Source organism: Tasmannia lanceolata, unplaced genomic scaffold (genome assembly GCF_043159265.1).
Source record: "Tasmannia lanceolata isolate RefF3 unplaced genomic scaffold, GAP_Taslan_0.1 ptg000018l, whole genome shotgun sequence".
Lineage (NCBI taxonomy): Eukaryota > Viridiplantae > Streptophyta > Magnoliopsida > Canellales > Winteraceae > Tasmannia > Tasmannia lanceolata.
The window spans coordinates 12,614,637-12,634,312 of NW_027518695.1; the positions used below are offsets into that span (position 1 = coordinate 12,614,637).

General features: G+C 37.4%; 1 protein-coding gene and 1 pseudogene across 1 annotated transcript; one reads left to right on the plus strand and one right to left on the minus strand.

Moving 5' to 3' along the window:
• The first annotated feature begins 522 nt into the window (after nt 1–522).
• On the plus strand, nt 523–4,659 carry LOC143851675 (uncharacterized; annotated as a pseudogene).
• Nucleotides 4,660–7,347: 2,688 nt separating this feature from the next.
• On the minus strand, nt 7,348–16,303 carry LOC143849771 (uncharacterized). The gene is made up of 3 exons (XM_077358949.1): nt 15,906–16,303; nt 15,430–15,830; nt 7,348–8,106 (listed from the first exon to the last, which is right to left on the minus strand). Exons 1-3 carry the CDS (start codon nt 16,068–16,070, stop codon nt 7,665–7,667), a joined length of 1,008 nt encoding a protein of 335 aa, XP_077215064.1. The 5' UTR covers nt 16,071–16,303; the 3' UTR covers nt 7,348–7,664.
• Between the last annotated feature and the right edge of the window lie 3,373 nt (nt 16,304–19,676).

Here is a 19,676-nt window from a genome sequence, read left to right on the forward strand (position 1 = left end):
GATAGCGAATCAATGTATCAGATTTCATTGAGATATAGATACAAAACATTCATGTACACCTGTATGCTAGGCACTGACCCTAATTGAATTGCTGTCACAATTTTCTTCTTCATTCTTTTCAGAAATTCATGGCATGTTGAACTCCATGTTATTATCTTGATGTTATGATGTTTTGTGGCTTTCGTCTCTTAATGTCTATTAATGTATAAGTATGGAATGTTTTTTTCCCTATCACTTATCTTCACTAATTTGCACTGGTGGCAGCATCTTGTTTTTACCTGAGAATTCAATTTCCATATCATGATAAAAATCTGCATAATTTTTTTTGTGACTATGGATTTTTCTTTGTTGATTCTCCATGCTTTTCTGTTAAAATCGATAGGTTGTGTTTTTTCTTCTTTCTTAAATTTTATTTTGTTATTCCTTACCAATTACCATCTTTTCTCAATCGGAAGTTCTGACAATCTTTATGAATGCTCTATATAACATTACAGAGTGCAGACTACATATTGCTTTGGAAAAATGGGAGGAGCATTCAGAGTTATCGACCTTGTCAAGCCATTTCTCTCATTGGTTCCAGAAGTGCAGAGTTTATAACGCAAAGTGCCTACTGGGAAGAAGGTCATCAAAACTGTGATGGTCCTTTTCACCTTTCTTTTATGCAGCCACCTCCTTTTGTAGGGTATACACTCAGCGACAAGTGCAGATTCTTTCTACTGGAATAATGTCATTCTCGCATCAAACCGTGGGACCCTCATGGAGTTGGGAGTAGATCCCATCATGACAGCCGGGCTGGTGATGAATCTCTTGACGGGGTCTAAGCTCATCAAAGTAGACAACCACGTTCATGAGGATCGTGCCCTCTTGTAACTATTTCTTTTTTCTTTTTTAACTTTGGTATTATAATTCGATACTTTTTGCCCTTGTGCTGTTAAACTAAGATAAATTCTCGATGAGCTTGAAATCTGTTTCTTTGCCATCGGTTTGCTCATGGGTCACTAGTATTTTTGGATCATTTGAGTCCTCTGTTTTCTTCCCTATCTAGTGTGTCTCAAGGATAGGGATGATGGTTTTCATACTTAAATATATCATCTTTCTTTTCATTTAATAAACCGGTAGGGGTCTTGGCTATACCCTTGCTTTACCTACCAAAAAACAACTTGGATAAATTTGTGGGCGATGCTGTTGGTGTGATGACCACTGGCTTGGTTTGGAAGAGCGGTACTGACTTAGCTTGTAAGGATAATATGATGGTATGCCTTTTGTGTTTTGATATGGTGGGGTTTGATTATGGATCAAAAGGAAGGTGTGCAGATGCGCCCAAATGCAACCATTGGGAGATTGTCTAATATGATTACATGATTACATCGGAATGCAACCATTGGGAGATTGTCTAATATGATTACATGATTACATCGGACATGGTGGAAAAGTGCAACTGGGGCTCACCTGTTTGATGTCCCAATGTATTAATCTGCTGGACTCCAATACAGGTGAACCATGTTACACCACTCTCTCGATTACATCATTCTAACATTTCAAGCTGTGCCATATAAATGGATGGTTAAAATTATAGAGGTAATGATCCATGTTCAATGGGAAATGTTGTCCAACGAGAAAGATTTTTTGTGTGGCCCAACCATAAGTGGGTCCCAGCAGGCGGCATGTCTGGATAATCAAACAAAGTGTACCACATACGCACGCGAACTAACTAGCTAAAAGTATCTATTTTATAATTGTATGCCTAACCAGATGCTGTTATGTTGTCCTGTTGATCCTATTTTATTGAAGTTGTACATGTTGGACTATATGTCCAAAACTAGTGAATGCAAAGAAAGTATGTTAAAAGGGAAGAAAATGGAACTCACTGTTACTAACCACATCTATGAAATTTTTTTGTTGAGAAGCCTCAAACAGGCCTGAAGTGGATTCTGTTATTAACATGGCATGCATTATTCACTCTTTCGATGCTGAGAAGAGGATTCTATCTTCTTCTTTTTTCATGTACAAATTAGGGTGATAATATCTGCAATCCAATGTTTTGATATTGGCAATCCTCTAATGGGAGCCCACTAAAAACAATGGAACACGGTTTTCATCCCCCTACAAGTTAATGCGATAAACTTTAATGGTATTTGATTGATATTTTTACTTTCTTTTATCCAGAGCTGGTGCACAGAAATTATTAACCATCCTTATTGCTATTAGGACGGCAGTTTCATATGTACTATCTGGGATGTATGGTAGCGTCAGTGAACTTGGAGCAGGGAATTCCATTCTCATAATTCTTCAGCTTTGCACCGCCACTATCATCCTCATGTGTTTAGATGAGTTTTCTCCAAAAAGGATATGGTTATGGATCTGCGATTTCTCTTTTTTCTACCAATTTTTGTGAAACTACCAATTATTTCAAAAGTTTAAGCAGTTGGAGATGGCGTTATTTAATCTTTTATACTTTAACACTTCCCTCACGTGTGGCCTCTCTTTTTAGGCTTAGCCTACACGTGGCACATGTGGCCCCTCTTTTTGGGCTGGCCATGACATGTGGGTTTTTAATATCAAGGAGTTTTGAGCCCAGGCAATTTGCTCTGATACCATGTCAAACAACCAATTACTCCAAAGGCTTAGAGATGGAATTATTTAATCTTTTATGTTTAACAATTTGCTTACAGACGTCAAGTACCTTACCATTTTGTGGTGCCTTGCAGCAAAACCATAATTTGGAAAGCAGTGAGCCCCACACATATCAACATTGGGAAAGGACCTGAAATTGAAGGTGCTGTTAGTACCTTATTACAATTGTTGATTACTCGAACAGACAAGATCGGTGCTCTTCGTGAGGCTTTCTTCCGACAGAACCTTCCAAATATGTTAAATTTGCTTGCTACTGTTTTTGTCTTTGTTATTGTGGTATACGTCCAAGGATTCCAAGTTAATCTACCTGTAAGATCAAAGCACACCCGCGGTCGGCAAGGCTCCTACCCAATCAAACTGTTCTACACCTCAAACATGCCTCTCATTCTACAGTCTGCATTTAAAACCAATGTTTATTTCATCTCCCAGGTATGGAAGTGTTATATAGTCGTAGATAAAAGTTTGAACCATATACTGTACATTTTGTTTCACTTGATGAAAAATCTAATCTTAATCATATCTACTACAGTTGCTGTACAGGAGGTTCAGTGGGAATTTTTTAGTAAAACCGCTGGGTGAATGGAAGACATCTGAATATTCAGGAGGTCAGATCATCCCTATTGGTGGCTTTGCATATTTGATTACAGCCCCATCAAGGTAATAGATCTTGTTTCTTTCCTCTATTTGGCTTTACTTTCCCTCCAATTCCTTTTCTCTATCACCATAATTCACTTTTTTTTAGTTTAGTTTCTTTCCTTTTTGTAACTATTTAGTCTACTTTGTTTTTCTTGTTCATTTTACTTATAGTGTTTATATTGTTGCTTGGGGATCCTCTTTTTTTCAGCTTGGCAGATATGGCGTCCAATCCATTCCACGCACTGTTTTATCTTGTTTTTATGCTTGTTACCTGTGCACTGTTCTCAAAAGCATGGATAGAAGTAGATGGATCCTCAGCTAAAGATGTGGCCAAGCAGCTCAAGGTTTGAGTTTGATATTTTGTTTTATCTCTTACAATGCTATTTTTACTGCTTGATTATATATTTATTATACGTACAATTATGGTATCTTTGAATCAATTTTTGAAACCCAGTGATGACAGGGACAGATCAAATTGAATGCTGATAATGTATTAGATCAGTTTTCCCGAATTACAAAAAAAACATATTAGATTGGGACGATTTTATTTTTTTTTGATTTGCATGCTCAACTGAGTTTTTCAATTACATGGTCATGTTTTTTCCTGGTTATGGAGAAACTAAGACATAACCTTAGACGATGTATTATCAAGCCAAGGTGCCCTAGTGTGCTTTTTGAGAAACTGGTCTTGTCTGTAGACACTGCTTCTGCCCTTATCATTTTTGTGGCACTTTTTAAATTGTCTTTAGATCATAGTCACAAATATCTCCAATTACTTCACGCGACATTTTGCAAAAACAACTCTACCACCGCTATATTTTGTAAATGACACATTTAAATTGTTTTGCAAGTGCTTAAAACTTTATATAAAAAAGCTCCATTTTTAAGAAAACACTTAAAACTCGTTTTTAATGTATTAAACACGTTTATTTGGCCAACTCTCCAACTCTACCACCGCTATATTTTGTAAATGACAAGATTTTAAACGTATAATTGCATTATTTTTTGTATATTTGACCATTTTTTTACTACGTTTCTTAAGCAATATCATATTAAACCCGAATGTGTCCCGTCCCGTTTTTTTACATAATCATGCTTTACTAACTATGGCATATCCTCCTTACTGCGTGCTTCAGGATCAACAAATGGTGATGCTCGGTCACCGAGAATCAAGTCTAGAGAGGGAACTGAACAGGTATATAACCCCAGCGGCGGCCTTTGGAGGCATGTGCATTGGTGCATTGACCATACTAGCAGATCTCACCGGGGCGATCGGTTCTGGGACTGGGATCCTCCTTGCTGTGACAGTCATATATCAGTACTACGAGGCATTCGAGAAGGAGAAAGCCAGTGAACTCGGTTTCTTTGCACTCTGAGCTTAGGTTTCATTTTCTTCTCCCCATTAATTTTGGTGAACAATGGTGAGATCTAGGAGTAAAAATTCATCATTTTTAAGTCGGTGACAGTATAGAACTAGAGATTCAAATTGTAGATGTTGTTCTATGACACTTTTTTTTCCCTGGGGAACTTGAAAACTGACATGTTTGGAAGGAGGTTTAAGACATTTCCAACCAAGAAGGTTCTATTATAGATCTCTTTTCATTTCATTTCTATGGAATTTTGGGTCCTTGTAAATGTAAATGCTTAAACTCTTAAAATTAGTAATCAGTTAGTCCAAATTCTCCCACTGTTTTTTTTATTACTGACATCTTGATTTCTTAGTGTTAATGAACTTTGCCTTGTATTTGTATTTTTTTCGCTTGTAATCGCCAGTGTTTGGTTTTCGCTTGTAAGAGCCTCTACTAACCAAAATTTGTTTTGCGCCTATTTGATGTCGAAAGAAATGGAGCTTAATTAAAATTATAACTTGGTACATGATTAGTGTTAAGTTTTTTTTTTCTTTCTTTTGGGTGAGTTACTAGGACAAGGAATTGAGCGAAAGTTGGTCCACCAGGGGGTCTGAAAACCAATCCTAAATATAACATATATTTTGGATAAGTGTTTTTGGCAGCCAGTGAACCCTCCTTTCTGCCTCTGGAGCATGGTTTAAAATTTCGGTTTTGGTACAGGTTTCGAACCCATGAAATTTCGAAATTTCGGTTGAAATCTGGTACACAAAAAGATGCCTGTTTTATTTAATATTAAATTTCGGTCGAAATTTAGGTCAAATGTTTTTAAAAAAAACAAAAAAAAAAACAGGTTTTTTGGTTGAAATTTCACCTGAAATTCCAAAACTTTAGCCGAAATAAAATACCGTTTCGGAAAAGTGACATTTCGGTGTCGGTCTCCACCAAAATCCGAAATTTCGGATTTCGGTCGAAATTTAAAACCATGCTCTGGAGTCTCCCCTGATATTGTATTAACGGCAGAGAGATTTTGGTTGATGTTTGTCGCACACATCTGCAGAAAATGCCATGGTTTGAGAATTTTACCCATGTGTTGGTGTATTTTGGATATTTCAAGATAAAAGTTTTTATTTTCAAAACTAGTCCCCATTTTTGAAAATCTGTTCTTTTTATTCTCTTGGTTTAAAAACAATGATCTTGTGAATGATTAAGACAAGGGATTTGCTAGTGTCCATTGCAGAAGGCATTTCGCGGCTGGTCTGTCGCAGTCAGACCAGCCACCTCGTGAATGAAGACAATAGTATATAAAGGGAAATGATTTCAGCGCCACAATGTTTTGATAAACATGTGCTCCACTTGTTCGTCTTGTAGTATTTAAAGGATAATACGGTTCTCAAAAGGCTCTTAAAGCCCTTTAAATGCTAGACGACAAACAAGTGGAGCGCATGTTTATCAAAACATTGTGGCGCTGAAATCATTTTCCTATATAAATGGTCCAACAATGTTCATGGGTTTTACTTGATTTGGGTTTATGGTTCACAACTTCTATACGAACCCGGATAGATGGGCTTCTCTGGTTCACTTCTATTTGTTAGTTTTGTATGGGAAAAAATCTTGGGAATTATTTTTTTTTCATTCCACAATTCAGAGGAAAATAATATGATTATAGTTAATTTAGGATATCATCATAAATTGAAGGTCTCTCTAGATAAAAAATTAAATAGTCTGTTCAAGTTATCTTTATTTCTGTGTAAATAATGTTGGAAATTTTGGAAATATTTCTACATTTCGAACTTTCCAAAAAAAATCCCAACAGCTAAAACAAGGCCTAAGAGGGTGTTTAGATCCAGGGAAAAGAAATCAGGATTTGGCACATATGAATCTCTTCTGAAGTCAGAATCGTTTTTCCTTGATAACTGACATAATGCATGAAAGGTTCCCTAAACAATGGTAAGGTCTACTTCTGAAAATTATTACGGTACAGTCAATTTTCCGAAGAGGTCACAATTACCCCAGACAAACATAAAAGAATGAATTTTTGCTTTGCTCTGCTACTAAATCATCGTCTCTAACATGATGCCCTTTGTCATTGTGGAGGTTTCACATCACATTAGTCATGCCATTCCTTCCAGAGAGAGCCTTCAAAGGTGAGTGCAGGTCTACCTAAGAATAGATAGTCCTTTCTGATTTGAAAATAGTATCTTATTACGATGTATAATGTTTATACATGGGATGATATATAAGAAGAAAATTGGTTCTTCTCTGTATTTTGTTTTATTGATCTCTCTCTTAATCCCGCTGAGCTTAAAGACAAGAGACATACATAACAAATATTAAAGGCTCCAGACGTGAGATGCGCCTTGCAGAAATTTCAGTTATCTTGCAACCATTCTCATTTATCAGTAGCACTTTTGCACATTTTCTTCTGTTCAGAGCATTAAAAAACAAAAACAAAATCCCAACTTTCCAACGGCAAATATTGATGATTATCCAGAGAAAAATGATTCTGTTCCAGTCATTTTGCCTGCTCCGAAAATTGGAGTGAGAATGGTTGAAGAACCCTGTTTGGATAGCAAGAAAAACATTTCTGACAATATTATTTTTCTTTCCATCATTTAGAGGCATCAAGACAAATGATTTGTTTCTTTAAAAACATTTCTGAACTTTTCTTTCCATGGTTTTGTTCTTGAATTCAATCTCACTTTCCTATACCATGCATAAACAAAAACAGTAATAATAAAGAAAATATCTTACTGTAAACCAGAACAAAAAACAAGAGGTTTTTGTGCATTCAAGACGCAACCCAAGGGCCATGAGATTAGGTTGGTTTTTTTCTTTAAACCCAACACGACTGAACCCAAGACCCATGATGTGAAACCCAAGCCAGGTTATTTTTGGCAACCTTACATGAGAGAAGAACTACTATTTCAAATTGGTGGGAAATTTGATTCTTAAATGCGAAAGCATCGCACACAAGTTTCCACTAAAAATAGTCTCCAATAGAAAGGCATGGAATCATAAGAACTTACATGAGAAGAGAACTACTGCTCAGGAACTTGTCAACAACCGCTTTAGGCCGGTCTTCTGCTCTGATGTAAGCTTGGAGGGGAATTTGATGTTGAATTTGATTCTCAAGTTCCCTTTCTTGGATGGCTCTTTTGGAATTGGCATCCCTTCACCTCGAACGATTTCTTCATAGTTCGGACTGATGATGGAGTTAATGGGGATGGTCAGGCTCCGACCATCTAGGGTTGTCAATTGTACTGTGTAACCGGTGAGAGCTTCGAGGAGAGAGATCTTTTGAGTAAGGATTAGATCATTCGCATCCCTCTTGAAGGTGCTGTGAGGCTTTTCGTCGATGATGAAGACCAGGTCTGAAGGTATTAAGTTGCGTTGCTCATTGCCCTTCTCTGGGAATGTGATCTTTGTCCCCTTCTTCCATCCTGGCTTGATCTCTATTGTCAGAATTTCCTCTACCGTTGTGGGTCTCCTGCATAGAATGGAAAATAACAACTAAGAATGTCCAATTTCCCATATTCCTGGAAAACTAAAATGATATATACCTGATTGAAGAATAACTTGGATAGGAATTCTATCAATATGTGATATATAGAAAACAAATAAAAAGAAAATACTCACAAATCGTGACACTAAACAAATTGGAAATAAATCACATGATGTTACTTTTTCCTTTATAGAGCGGCATGGCTTGGATTTTCTTCGATATAAGACGGTACTGTTCACTAATACAGCAATTTGAAACTTTTTATGCATTCTTGATTCTTCAAGGATCTATATTGTCATCATACTTTGCAGGCCGCGTACAATTCTTTTGTCTGAATTTCGGACCTTTTGGTGAAATGATATGCCAAGTACAGTTTTCTCAGTCATTAGAAGATTCTCAACCCACAACTTCCTCCCTAGCTTGTTGTGGACAATGTTTTAAATGTCAGTTTTTGGTATGCACATCGGTTGCTATGGAAATGAAACACGACAGTTTTGGTCATAGATTTCGGTGGAAATTCAGTAAGTCAAGGAAGTTTATGGAAATGTATGCAAATGATGTAAATTAAAGATTAAACTAAAAGAAATTCTAGAATAAGCACAAATACACACTTAGAAACCATCACATAAGAATGAAAATCGTACATAATGATTTAACAAGATCAAATGCCTAATGAAACGAGTTGTCGCTAATGTCTAGAACAGTAAGGTTAATTCTAAACTGAAAAATGTATACAATCACATATACATATGCTTCAAATAAACACAAAATATAGGCAAAAAGTGACTTCATTCATTAATTGCTAAGTATTAAGTATAATATAATGAATGATTACAATATAATAATGAAAATTTAAAGGATTTATGACAAAAATAAATAGATTAATAATTTTTTACTCCGTTAATAGTAGATCAGGCTATCTCACATATAAAAAATTAGAAATAGTTTTTCTAATTTTAAAGGTTTTTCAATATAAATAAATAAAATCATTAATTTTCAAAATGAAAAAAATCTAAATCCGCCAATCGATAGATTGGGCAAGAACATAAATATAATAAAATTAGAAGCCAACATGCACACATGATTAGTTTTTATTTAAAAATATACTTTTTCCAGTTTTTAAAACCATAAATCTATGAAAAATAAAAATTGATGTACTAATCCATGTGCAAATACATCAAACTAACAATTAGTTGATACATTTGCACCATAAATGAAGGAAAAAGCAAAAAAAAAAAAAAATCATAAAATAAGCACTTTTTTTAATGATCAGATAAGCATAAAATAAGCACTTACAAAGTAAAAATGTGAAAACTCAAGCTTCTCTATGCACTTTGATCAAAATTTTGATATCCCAACCGAAGTTCTGTAATTTACACACCAGAGTGGTAGCAATTCGATCGGCATGAAGGAAATGTTAATGAAATCTATAAATGTTGACAGTATCATTTAATTCCAGTGGGGATAGAAACAAAATAAAATGTCGGTCATTTCGTGTCAGTTTTAACCGACATTTAGAACCATGGTTGTGGATAATATAAAATCTGGTTGAAAGCATTCGTGCCTCCACCTCATCCAAATACATTGAGTTGATGGGAGCACAAAACGCTTTTGGCACTTCCCCTCTTTCATTCCTTACACACCTAAACTGGATGGACTGGAGCTATCAGGCGAGATGCCATAAAAACAACTTAATAATTTTGGCAATAAAGGAACCATCTCGCCACCACCCTGTACACTCCAGTGCACCAGCAAATTCTTTCCTTTCACTTGAAATGCAAATCTTGAACTGCAACTCCCCAAAACTCCTTTCTCATGTTGCTCCGGATATAACAAAACTGCATCTCGAAATTATCTACTTTCTTCTACCCATTAAATGAATATGATTCTAAATTTTCTCCATGTATTCAGTTAGGAGTTAATGTTTTGAGGGCTTATGTACAGACTATTATGTCACACATTGATCACAATGTCTTTCATATGGCCCTACAGGAGCTACGGGACAACGCAACCTAGATGTGGCTTCCTCTTCTTCAATTTCTGATGACAACTTATTCTGAATTTGATGATGATTACTTCCTTCCCCAAAGTTAAGACAACCGCTGATGATCACAAGATCAACAGAAAATTGTAGTTGATGGATGACTCTCCCCACACATGACAAAATAATCATAAATCAAAAGTGAAATCCATGGGAACAAGCTGAGACCCAACCCCAATACAAGTCTTTGCACTATTGCTAATATAATTCGGACCCCCAAGATCAAACATTAGAATAATTCGCTACACAATCTGCTAACATCTGAGATAAGTACATGTGGTTTAGACAAGTAGCGAATAAACAATATGGACAGCAGTATGAAATGCCTAAATTCACAAATGCCTTGGAGAAGGCAACTAATTCCACTACTGTTACATCCAAGAGCAGCACAGTTTTGAGCTGGAGTTTCTGGACAAGATAGCTACTACTTACATTCTCTAGGCAATATATATGAAGAAAGCTTGTGAAGGAAACTATGCCCGCCACCACTTCATAGATATTATCATATTTGACACAAGATGTTGAGCGACTTCAAAGGTGCTTAGGTTATTTAGGATAAGGAAGAATACAAGAAGATGAAGGAAGGCGGACAATGCATTTCCTTTCATTGTGCATTTCCTACTCAAGAATGAATCATGTGAACAATATATAAAATTATGAGATGAAAAAGACAAAAATATCCCTAATGAAGAACGTGAATATTCGACCATTGTCTACTATTCCATTGACATTTCTCAACCTGGCACGTTGAGGAGGAGCACCAGAACTTTGCGCTTATGTGAAATCGAGGAAGTAATGGGTTCTTGAGAAACAAACCACTGATTTGTGACCTTAGCACATTGATGGATATCCATTTCGCCAGCAAGGGTTGATGAGCTGGCTGTGGGGTGGAACAATCCATGCTGGTAACATAAATATTCTACCATTGTTTACTATTCCATTGACATTTTTCAACCTGGCACGTTGAGGAGGAGCACCAGAACTTTGCGCTTATGTGAAATCGAGGACGTGATGGGTTCTTGAGAAACAAACCACTGATCTGTGACCTTAGCACATTGATGGATATCTATTTCACCAGCAATGGTTGATGAGCTCGCTGTGGGGTGGAACAATCCATGTTGGCTTTTTCCGATTCTATCCCAATTGAATAGGGCGTTGTTTTTGTTTTAACAGTTATGGGCCATCTCAGATCTAGCTACTTCTTCATTAATAAGATTTTATCTTCTCGAAAAAATTATCAATTAAAGGAAAAAGGGAATGAGAGATACGAGGTGTCGTGTGTCGACATGGAGTGTCAGACACGGCAAACCCCCAAAATGCAACACAATTTTTTTTCTTGATGAGCCCATAATATACAATCAGGATTTTTCTTGATGAGCACACTAATATGCAAATCCTACAAATACAACACAATTTTTCTTGATGAGCCCACTAAAATGCACCCAAACTTAACCCTAGGTTCAAAAAATCACTAAAAATCCCTATGGATAAAAACATCAGCATCCAACCTTCAGCCCAAATTGTGGCCCTTAGTACTGACGCCACTGTTTTTTATTCCTCCTTTGCTTGTGGGTTGACCATGAAGAGTTGCTTTGTAAGGGCGGCCCAGTGCATGAGGCTCCCGCCATTGCGGGGTCTAGGGAGGGCTAGATGTACGCAGCCAATGTTTTGAAAATCAGAATCAAAACATAAATCGTAATAGGGGTTGAATCGTATCGGATCATAAATCGTCAGATTTATTCAGAAATATATATATATATATATATGAGGAAAGTGTCTCTAGTCTCTCCCCTAGATAAGCTTATCTACTCCTCCCTTTAAAAAAACACAGTGGGCCCACACTGTTTGGATGATCCAAAGCATTCATTTGATAGGTCCTAACATAGATAGGGTGTGCCCAAAAAATCAGCACCAAAGGGTCATCCTAGAACTTCGTTTTGTGGGGCACACCGTGTCCAAAATGGACGCATATAAACGTGGACGTTTATATGTGTCCATTCTGGGTGCCACAAGGCCCCACAAAACGAAGTTCTAGGATGACCCTTTGGTGCTGATTTTTTGGGCACACCCTATCTATGTTAGGACCTATCAAATGAATGCTTTGGATCATCCAAACAGCGTGGGCCCACTGTGTTTTTTTAAAGGGAGGAGTAGATAAGCTTATCTAGGGGAGAGACTAGAGACACTTTCCTCTATATATATATATATATATATATATATATATATATATATATATATATATATATATATATATATAATAAAAAATTTGCTAACAAACTTGACACATACTAATCATCTATTTCTCATCCAAACCCATCCATATTGGATAATAATCTTACAAATAAAAAAAGATACAATATCATATCAATTCTCAAAGTCTCAAACATCAAATGACATATATCAATCATAAAATACTAGAGTCGTCGGTGTTGTCCTCATTATAGTCGTCTCCTACCTCGAAGTAATTTAATGCCCTCAAGCAAATGCACTATTATCTCTTTCTGTAATGCACTATTTTCTCTTTCTGTAATTTGCTAGAACCATCTTGGTTCGTCTTTTAATATATTCTCTTTTTTACAGTCTCAAAAAAAAAGCAAATGCACTATTATGCTTGACTGGTTCGATTCGTTCGGATTCCTACTCCTTCTCCGTCTTCTTCCTTCTAATGAGAGGGATTTTGAAGGCTTCTTGTAAGCTAAAAAGGAAATGAGATCTTTCGAAAGAAAGTCTTATTTTCTTTTATACAAAACTTAATTTGGATAAATCACATGAATCGTATGATTTAAGATCGAATCGTAAGATTCAATCGAAAATCGTAAGATTCATACAAATTAAGATTCAATCATGGGATTCAAATCGTCATGCATAAGATTTGCTTTTAATCGTAAAATCGAATTGTAAATCGTAAGATTTGCAAAACAATGTACGCAGCCTTACCCCTGCTTTGCAGAGAGGCTGTTTCCGTGACTCGAACCCGTGACCACCAGGTCACAATGGAGCAACCTTACTGTTGCGCCAAGGCTCGCCCTCGAAGAAGCCACTGCAGAGTTGCTTTGTACCATTCCAAAAAAGAATAAAGAGTTGCTTTGTGGACCTAAGCTGCATCATGAAAAGGGCAAACACCTCAAACAGTCAAACTGATCAACGGTGAAACCCCATTGCTTGAAGGTAGCCACCGAGAAGCTACTGCAGAGTGCAGATATAGTTACAAAGTGCATGCATTGTAAAAAGGACGGGAATCAGAGTCCATAATTAAATGATAAAGAGACTTGAACAAAAAGGCACCATCAGATCCATTGACCAAGTCATTGCATAAAGAACTTTACATCGAGGGAATGAAAACCTTCTCCAATTGTCGTTGAATAACCAAATACTCCTTCCCCACATTCATGGGTCTAGAGTCTAGACTATTTGACCTCCAAGGCTCATCAATGATCTAGAGTTCAAGATGCTTTTAAAAATAACTGAAAAGCAGTGTGATTCTATTATGATTCAATGTCACCGTTTTTTGCTAAAAGAAGCGATATTGAATCTAGTAAATCTACAGTACCATCCTTATCCAAAGTCCCATGGCTTCATACCTTGCAAAAGACAAGTTGGAAGATTGCCTCTATAACAAAATTAGGCGAAGAAAAGAGAGTGAAAAGAGAGTGAATGATGGAGAAATGCTAACAAGGCTCGTAAAGTGCAATAAGAGAAAATGAAGAATGGCCAAATATTACAATGGCAAGATGAATACTCACGTACCAGGCATACATGGAAAACATTTCTTGTAAGTGTGTAAAAGTCTTGACTCTGCAAAAATATTCCTAATAAATAAATCAACATCAAGCTCCTAATGTGGGGGATTTAAATGATGGCGACATTGGAGCTATCCTCACTGGCTTGCATGTTTTTCGGGACTTCTTTCGACAGTTTGGAGACTGAGGGTGATTCTACTTGTGCTATAATATCATGGGCCCTAAACAAATCTCTGGGGGAGGCTGGCCCATTTTATAATTGAAGTATGGGACCTTTGTAGCATAATCAGTCCCTCTCTAACCCAGGGTCTAGATCGAAAAAATGAGGTACCAAACAGATTAGGGGCAGAGAGAACAAACCATGAGATGTTGCTAATCTATGATTTGATCCTGTGAATTGCCTGGGTATGCTTTCTGTTTTTCTTATCATGGATTTTTGAGGGGGACATCGTTGCTGCACTTTTTTATATTTCATCTTTCCGTTGATTGAAATCATCTATTATCTCGCTCAGGAAAATAATATATATAAAAAGACACGGACACAAACATGGGAACAGAGATGTCACTTGGCATTTTTCCAAAATGTAGAAAACACAGGACATGTACATATAAAATAACAGCAAGCTTAACCATATTTAACTTTAAGGATGGAATTAATAATTAATTTAAAATAGCATCTAGAAGACTCACATGCTAGAAATTATAAGTGCAAATCTGCAGCATTAGCAAGCAAAAAAGCATGATAGTTAAATTAAAGAGAGTGACATATATTTAAAACATGATAGTTATTGTACTTATCCATGAAGTATCTGGTATGAGTATCAGTATCATATCAGGTCAGACATGATATGTTAAAGCTACATTTGGGTATCGCGAGAAGAATACATTCAAATTTCAGGGTCATCCTTTTTTATACAGACATGTATTTAAAACATGATAGTTATTTTAAGTATCCATGAAGTATCTGGTATGAGTATCGATATCATATCATATCGAACATGATATGTTAAGGCTACATAAGAATTCGGGTATCGGAGAAGAATACACTCATTCTTGGTAATCAGAAAGATTAGGACGGATACCATGAAACCTATTTATCCAAACCATTCCTATGAAATCCTATAGAGTCGTCCTTTTTTATACCTTATGACCCCAAAATCAATCTAAAAAGGACTAAAAATACTTTCTTAACATTAAATTTCAGTAATCAACAATCCAAACCATCAAATATAACCAAAATTTGCTCAAAAGGACTAAAAATACCTGTTATTTTTTTGTTTTTTTATGAATAGCAACTAAAAATACTTGTAAAGATTGAAATTCAGTAGCCAACAATCCAACCCATCAAAATATAACCAAATTTTGCTCAAAAGGACTAAAAATACTTGGGTTTTTTATTTATTTATTTATGAATAGCAACTAAAAATACTTATTAAGATTGAAATTCACTAACCAACAATCAAACTCATCAAATATAACCAATTTTACAAGAATTGACAAGTTCAAGAACAATGATAAGAAACTCACCCACTGGAATCAATAGCATCCCTTGAAATTTTCATCTTCTTAGTAGTACCCTTATACAAATCTTCCAAACTACAAGGCAAAGTCCGCTCAATCGGGGGCGCCTTTCGGAGCACATTGTTAGATGTCTCACCACGACCACCACCGAAAGACGCAAAGATATCATCCCCGAAAATACTCCGCGTAAAACGGGCCCCACCACGAGACCCACCACCCATATCCCCCATTCCCCCAAAAGGGCTGGCCATACCAAAAAACTCAGAGAAAATATCATCAGGACTTCTAGGGTTGAACTTGAACATGGTGGGCCCAGAAGGCGAAGCCCCCTGTGGTGGAACCTGGCCTTTTAGGGCTTCTTCCCCATATTGATCATAGATTGCTCGCTTTTGTGGATCACTCAAAACCTAAAAAAAAATAGGGAAATAAGAAAAAGAAAACCCTAAGAAATCAAAAGAAGGGAGAGGGTTTGAGTTATTTACATCGTAAGCTTCGGAGATTTCTTTGAATTTGGCCTCAGCTTCCTTTTTGTTGGTAGGGTTTTTGTCGGGATGCCATTTCATGGCGAGTTTGCGATATGCTTTTTTCAGGTCTTCTTCTTTGGCGTTTCTGTCTACTTGAAGGGTTTTGTAGTAATCCACACCCATTGTGGAGATTTGCGTGCTTCTTCTTCTTCTTCTTCTTCCTCTTCTTCTTCTTTCTACTTCTACTTTTCTTCTCAGTTAGGGCTTGCAAAAATCAACACAGAGGGTGAGAGATACGTGAGGAGGATCGCTGGTGTGATGTGATGAGATGTGATGAAGCCCTACGGGGGAATGAGATCGAGACACACTCGCGTTAGGGTGATCCCATAACCTGCCCACTAAGGGTGTCAATTTTGGCTCGAGCTCGGCTCGAATCCTTAACGAGCCGAGCCGAGCCAGCTCGCCAGGTTTAGCTTAACGAGCCAAGCCGAGCCTGGCCTAAATCGGGCTCAAGGCTCGTTAAGAATTTAATATATATATATATATATATATATATATATATATATATATATATATATAGAGAGAGAGAGAGAGAGAACGGTTGGTGCGCTTAAGCTCACCATTTTTTTGGTGCGCTTAAGTTGTTATAACACCTCCCATTCGTTTAAATGTTTGGGTCCCGCTTAAGCGTACCAATGGGAGGCATTATAACAACTTAAGCGCACCATTTTTGGTGCGCTTAAGCTCACCAATAGTTTTCTCATATATATAGAGAGAGAGAAAGAGAAAAAAAAAAAACTAGGGCTGCAACTCGGGTCGGGCGGGTCGGGTTTTGGAGAACCCAACCCTACCCGAGAAATATCTCGGGTCGGGTTTTTTTTCGGAAAACCCATGATTCCCAAACCCGGCCCTACCCATGATAAATCTCGGGTCGGGTCGGGTTGGGTCGGGTTTTTTCACGTTGACGCAATTTTTTAAGGAAAATTCTTGTTTGGCAAGGCAACTCAACTCATAGAAGTAGAAATTACACTCACATTACACTTGAATCAAACAATGATGTAATTACACTCACATTACACTTGAATCAAACAATGATGTAATTACACTCACATTACACTTGAATCAAATAATGCTGTAATCAAACAATGTTGTAATTACAATCAAACAATGCTGAATCAAACACTTGAATCAACTCAACTCATAGAAGCAGAAATTACACTCACATACAATAACAGTGGGTGCGTGGGTTTTCACTTTTAACTTTTAACTAACAATAGAAAAAATGTACATACTATAACTTATGTAACTCGGGTCGGGTCGGGCCCCTTCAAACCCGGCTCGACCCGAGATTCATGCGGGCTTTTGAATGCTCAACCCGGCTCGACCCGAAACCCATGAAACCTGAACCCAACCCAGGCTATTTTCGGGTCGGGTCGATGCGGGTCGGGTAAAACCCGGCTCGAGTTGCAGCCCTAAAAAAATGGTTCCTACACATATGTGATATGTGTAGAGAGCTCTCTAGCTCTCTACACACTAGCTTAAAATACAGTGGGAGCCCACATTGTTTGGGTGATCTAATCCATCCATTTTAAAGGCCCTCACATAGATAGGGTGTCTACAAAAAATCAGATCCATAGGATCATCCCAACCCTACGATTTGTGGAGGTAAAATAGATGTCTTTAAACCTTCACAAATTAGTCCAATTTTTGCCTTCACAGTTCGAATGGTTAGGATGATCCTGTGGATCTGATTTTTTGTGGACACTCTATCTATGTGAGGGCCTTAAAAATGAATGGTTTGGATCGCCCAAATAATGCGGCCCCCACTGTATTTTAAGCTAGTGTGTAGATAACTTATCTACACATATGTGTAGGAACCGTTTTCTCATATATATATATATATATATATATATATATATATATATATATATATATATATTATTAATATATACACTAAAAGGGTTGTCCGAGGAGTGAAAGGGTGAGGCAAAATATGTCACTTCATTTTAGGAACCCCATTTGTTACTTGGACCACCCCCCATAGTGTAAAAAAAGTAGTCAAATTACACTATATAGGGCTGTCCAGGGAAGATGAGGGGTGTGAACTAAATAGAACCCAAGCTCGGTGAGGCTCGCGAGCCGCTCACGAGCCTGGCCGAGCCTAACCGAGCTGAGTCGAGCCCGAGCCTGGTTCGAGCCCGAGCCCGAGCCGAGCTTTTGAGCTTAACGAGCCGAGCCGATCCTGGCCAAGCTCGGCTCGGCTCGTTTACACCCCTACTGCCCACTCAGTCCGGGTATGTGATGTGAAGTCCTGGAGGGAAAGTGGCAATTGATGTAACTGGGTCCACAGACCAATCAACCACGAATATAACTCTATCTTTGCTGTACACATGGAAAATCTAATCATCGAGTCTAGTCTATTTACCTAATGGGCCCTACCTCTGATTCCTATGACCCAAGGATCCTTTTCCATGGACCTCATGTCCACCACGTGGATGTGATCTGGTTCGTTGATATTGTTTTTTGATGAATACCTTAGATTTAGGTATGAGATTTGCTCGGACTGGGACCAAACCAATGAGGACCGTCGATATTGCAGATCAGATAAATTGTCTTGGTTGTGCGTGTCCCACCTTGGATTGCCCACGGACCAAAAATGAAAAATCACTCAAATCCTTCGGTCAATGGACCACAACAAAACCTATCTATTTTTACTAGGGGGGCTGTTCCAAGTAATAAAATGGGGCGAACTTTAAACTTTAAATTTAGAAAGTTAGAAAAGGAGGGGAAGTAGAGAGGGAAACTGCGTTTTGCTCTCAGACTCGTGCATTCAATCTCAGGTTCCCTTTTTCCTTACGTTTTTGCCATTTCTTTTGCTGTTTCTTCTGTTCCTTTTTTTCTCCTGTGAAAACTCAATTCAAAACTCAATTCCAAATCCATATACAAAAACATGAGGTATCGAAATGTGGCCTCAAGTCGGGTTTGTTTTGGATTATTTTTTTTGAAATGGAAATGTGGCCTCAAGTCCGGTTTGTTTTGGATTTTAAGAACAGGTTGTGGCTTGTTTTGGATTTTAAGAACAGGTTGTGGCTCCGAGACTAATTCTTAGCCTCAGATTTAAGTTTAGGCCCTGCTTGTTTTGGATTTTGAGAACTGATTGTCAGTCCAAAACTTGAGTTCTATCAGTTTTGGACTCGCAATCAGTTCTGAAAATCTGAACCGAACATAGGCTTAGGCCCTTTGCATTTAAGATGCCAAAACCGATTGTGAGTGCTACACCGACTATTGGACTCAAATTTGAACGTAATGTTGAGCCCAATAATAGATTTGGCACTTGCAATCAGTTGTCATAATCTCAAAGGATAGGGCCTAACTTTTGGGTCCAATAATAGATCTGGCACTTGCAATCGGTTGTCAAAACCTTAAAGAACAGGGCCTAAATTTTGAGTCCAATAAAAATTAATTTCTAAATTTGGGGAGGAGGAGTGGAGTAACGACCCTCTCAATTCCTAGTAAAATTATCTCTCTTTTGACTTTTATTAGCTTATAATATAATATGTAAAGGGAAGTGATATCCCCTCTCCCCCCTCTCTTTAACGTTATCTGTTAAGTTTTGAAGGAAAAGAAAAACATTAAAGGGGGTGAATTTATCCTCAAGCAGTGAACCATTCTCACAGAAACCGTTAAAAGGGGGGGATTTTATCCATTTAAGGGGGGGAAAATATCATTTCCCTATGTAAATCTCTCATTGTGTCTCATACAAAAAATGAGAAATAAAAACTATACGTA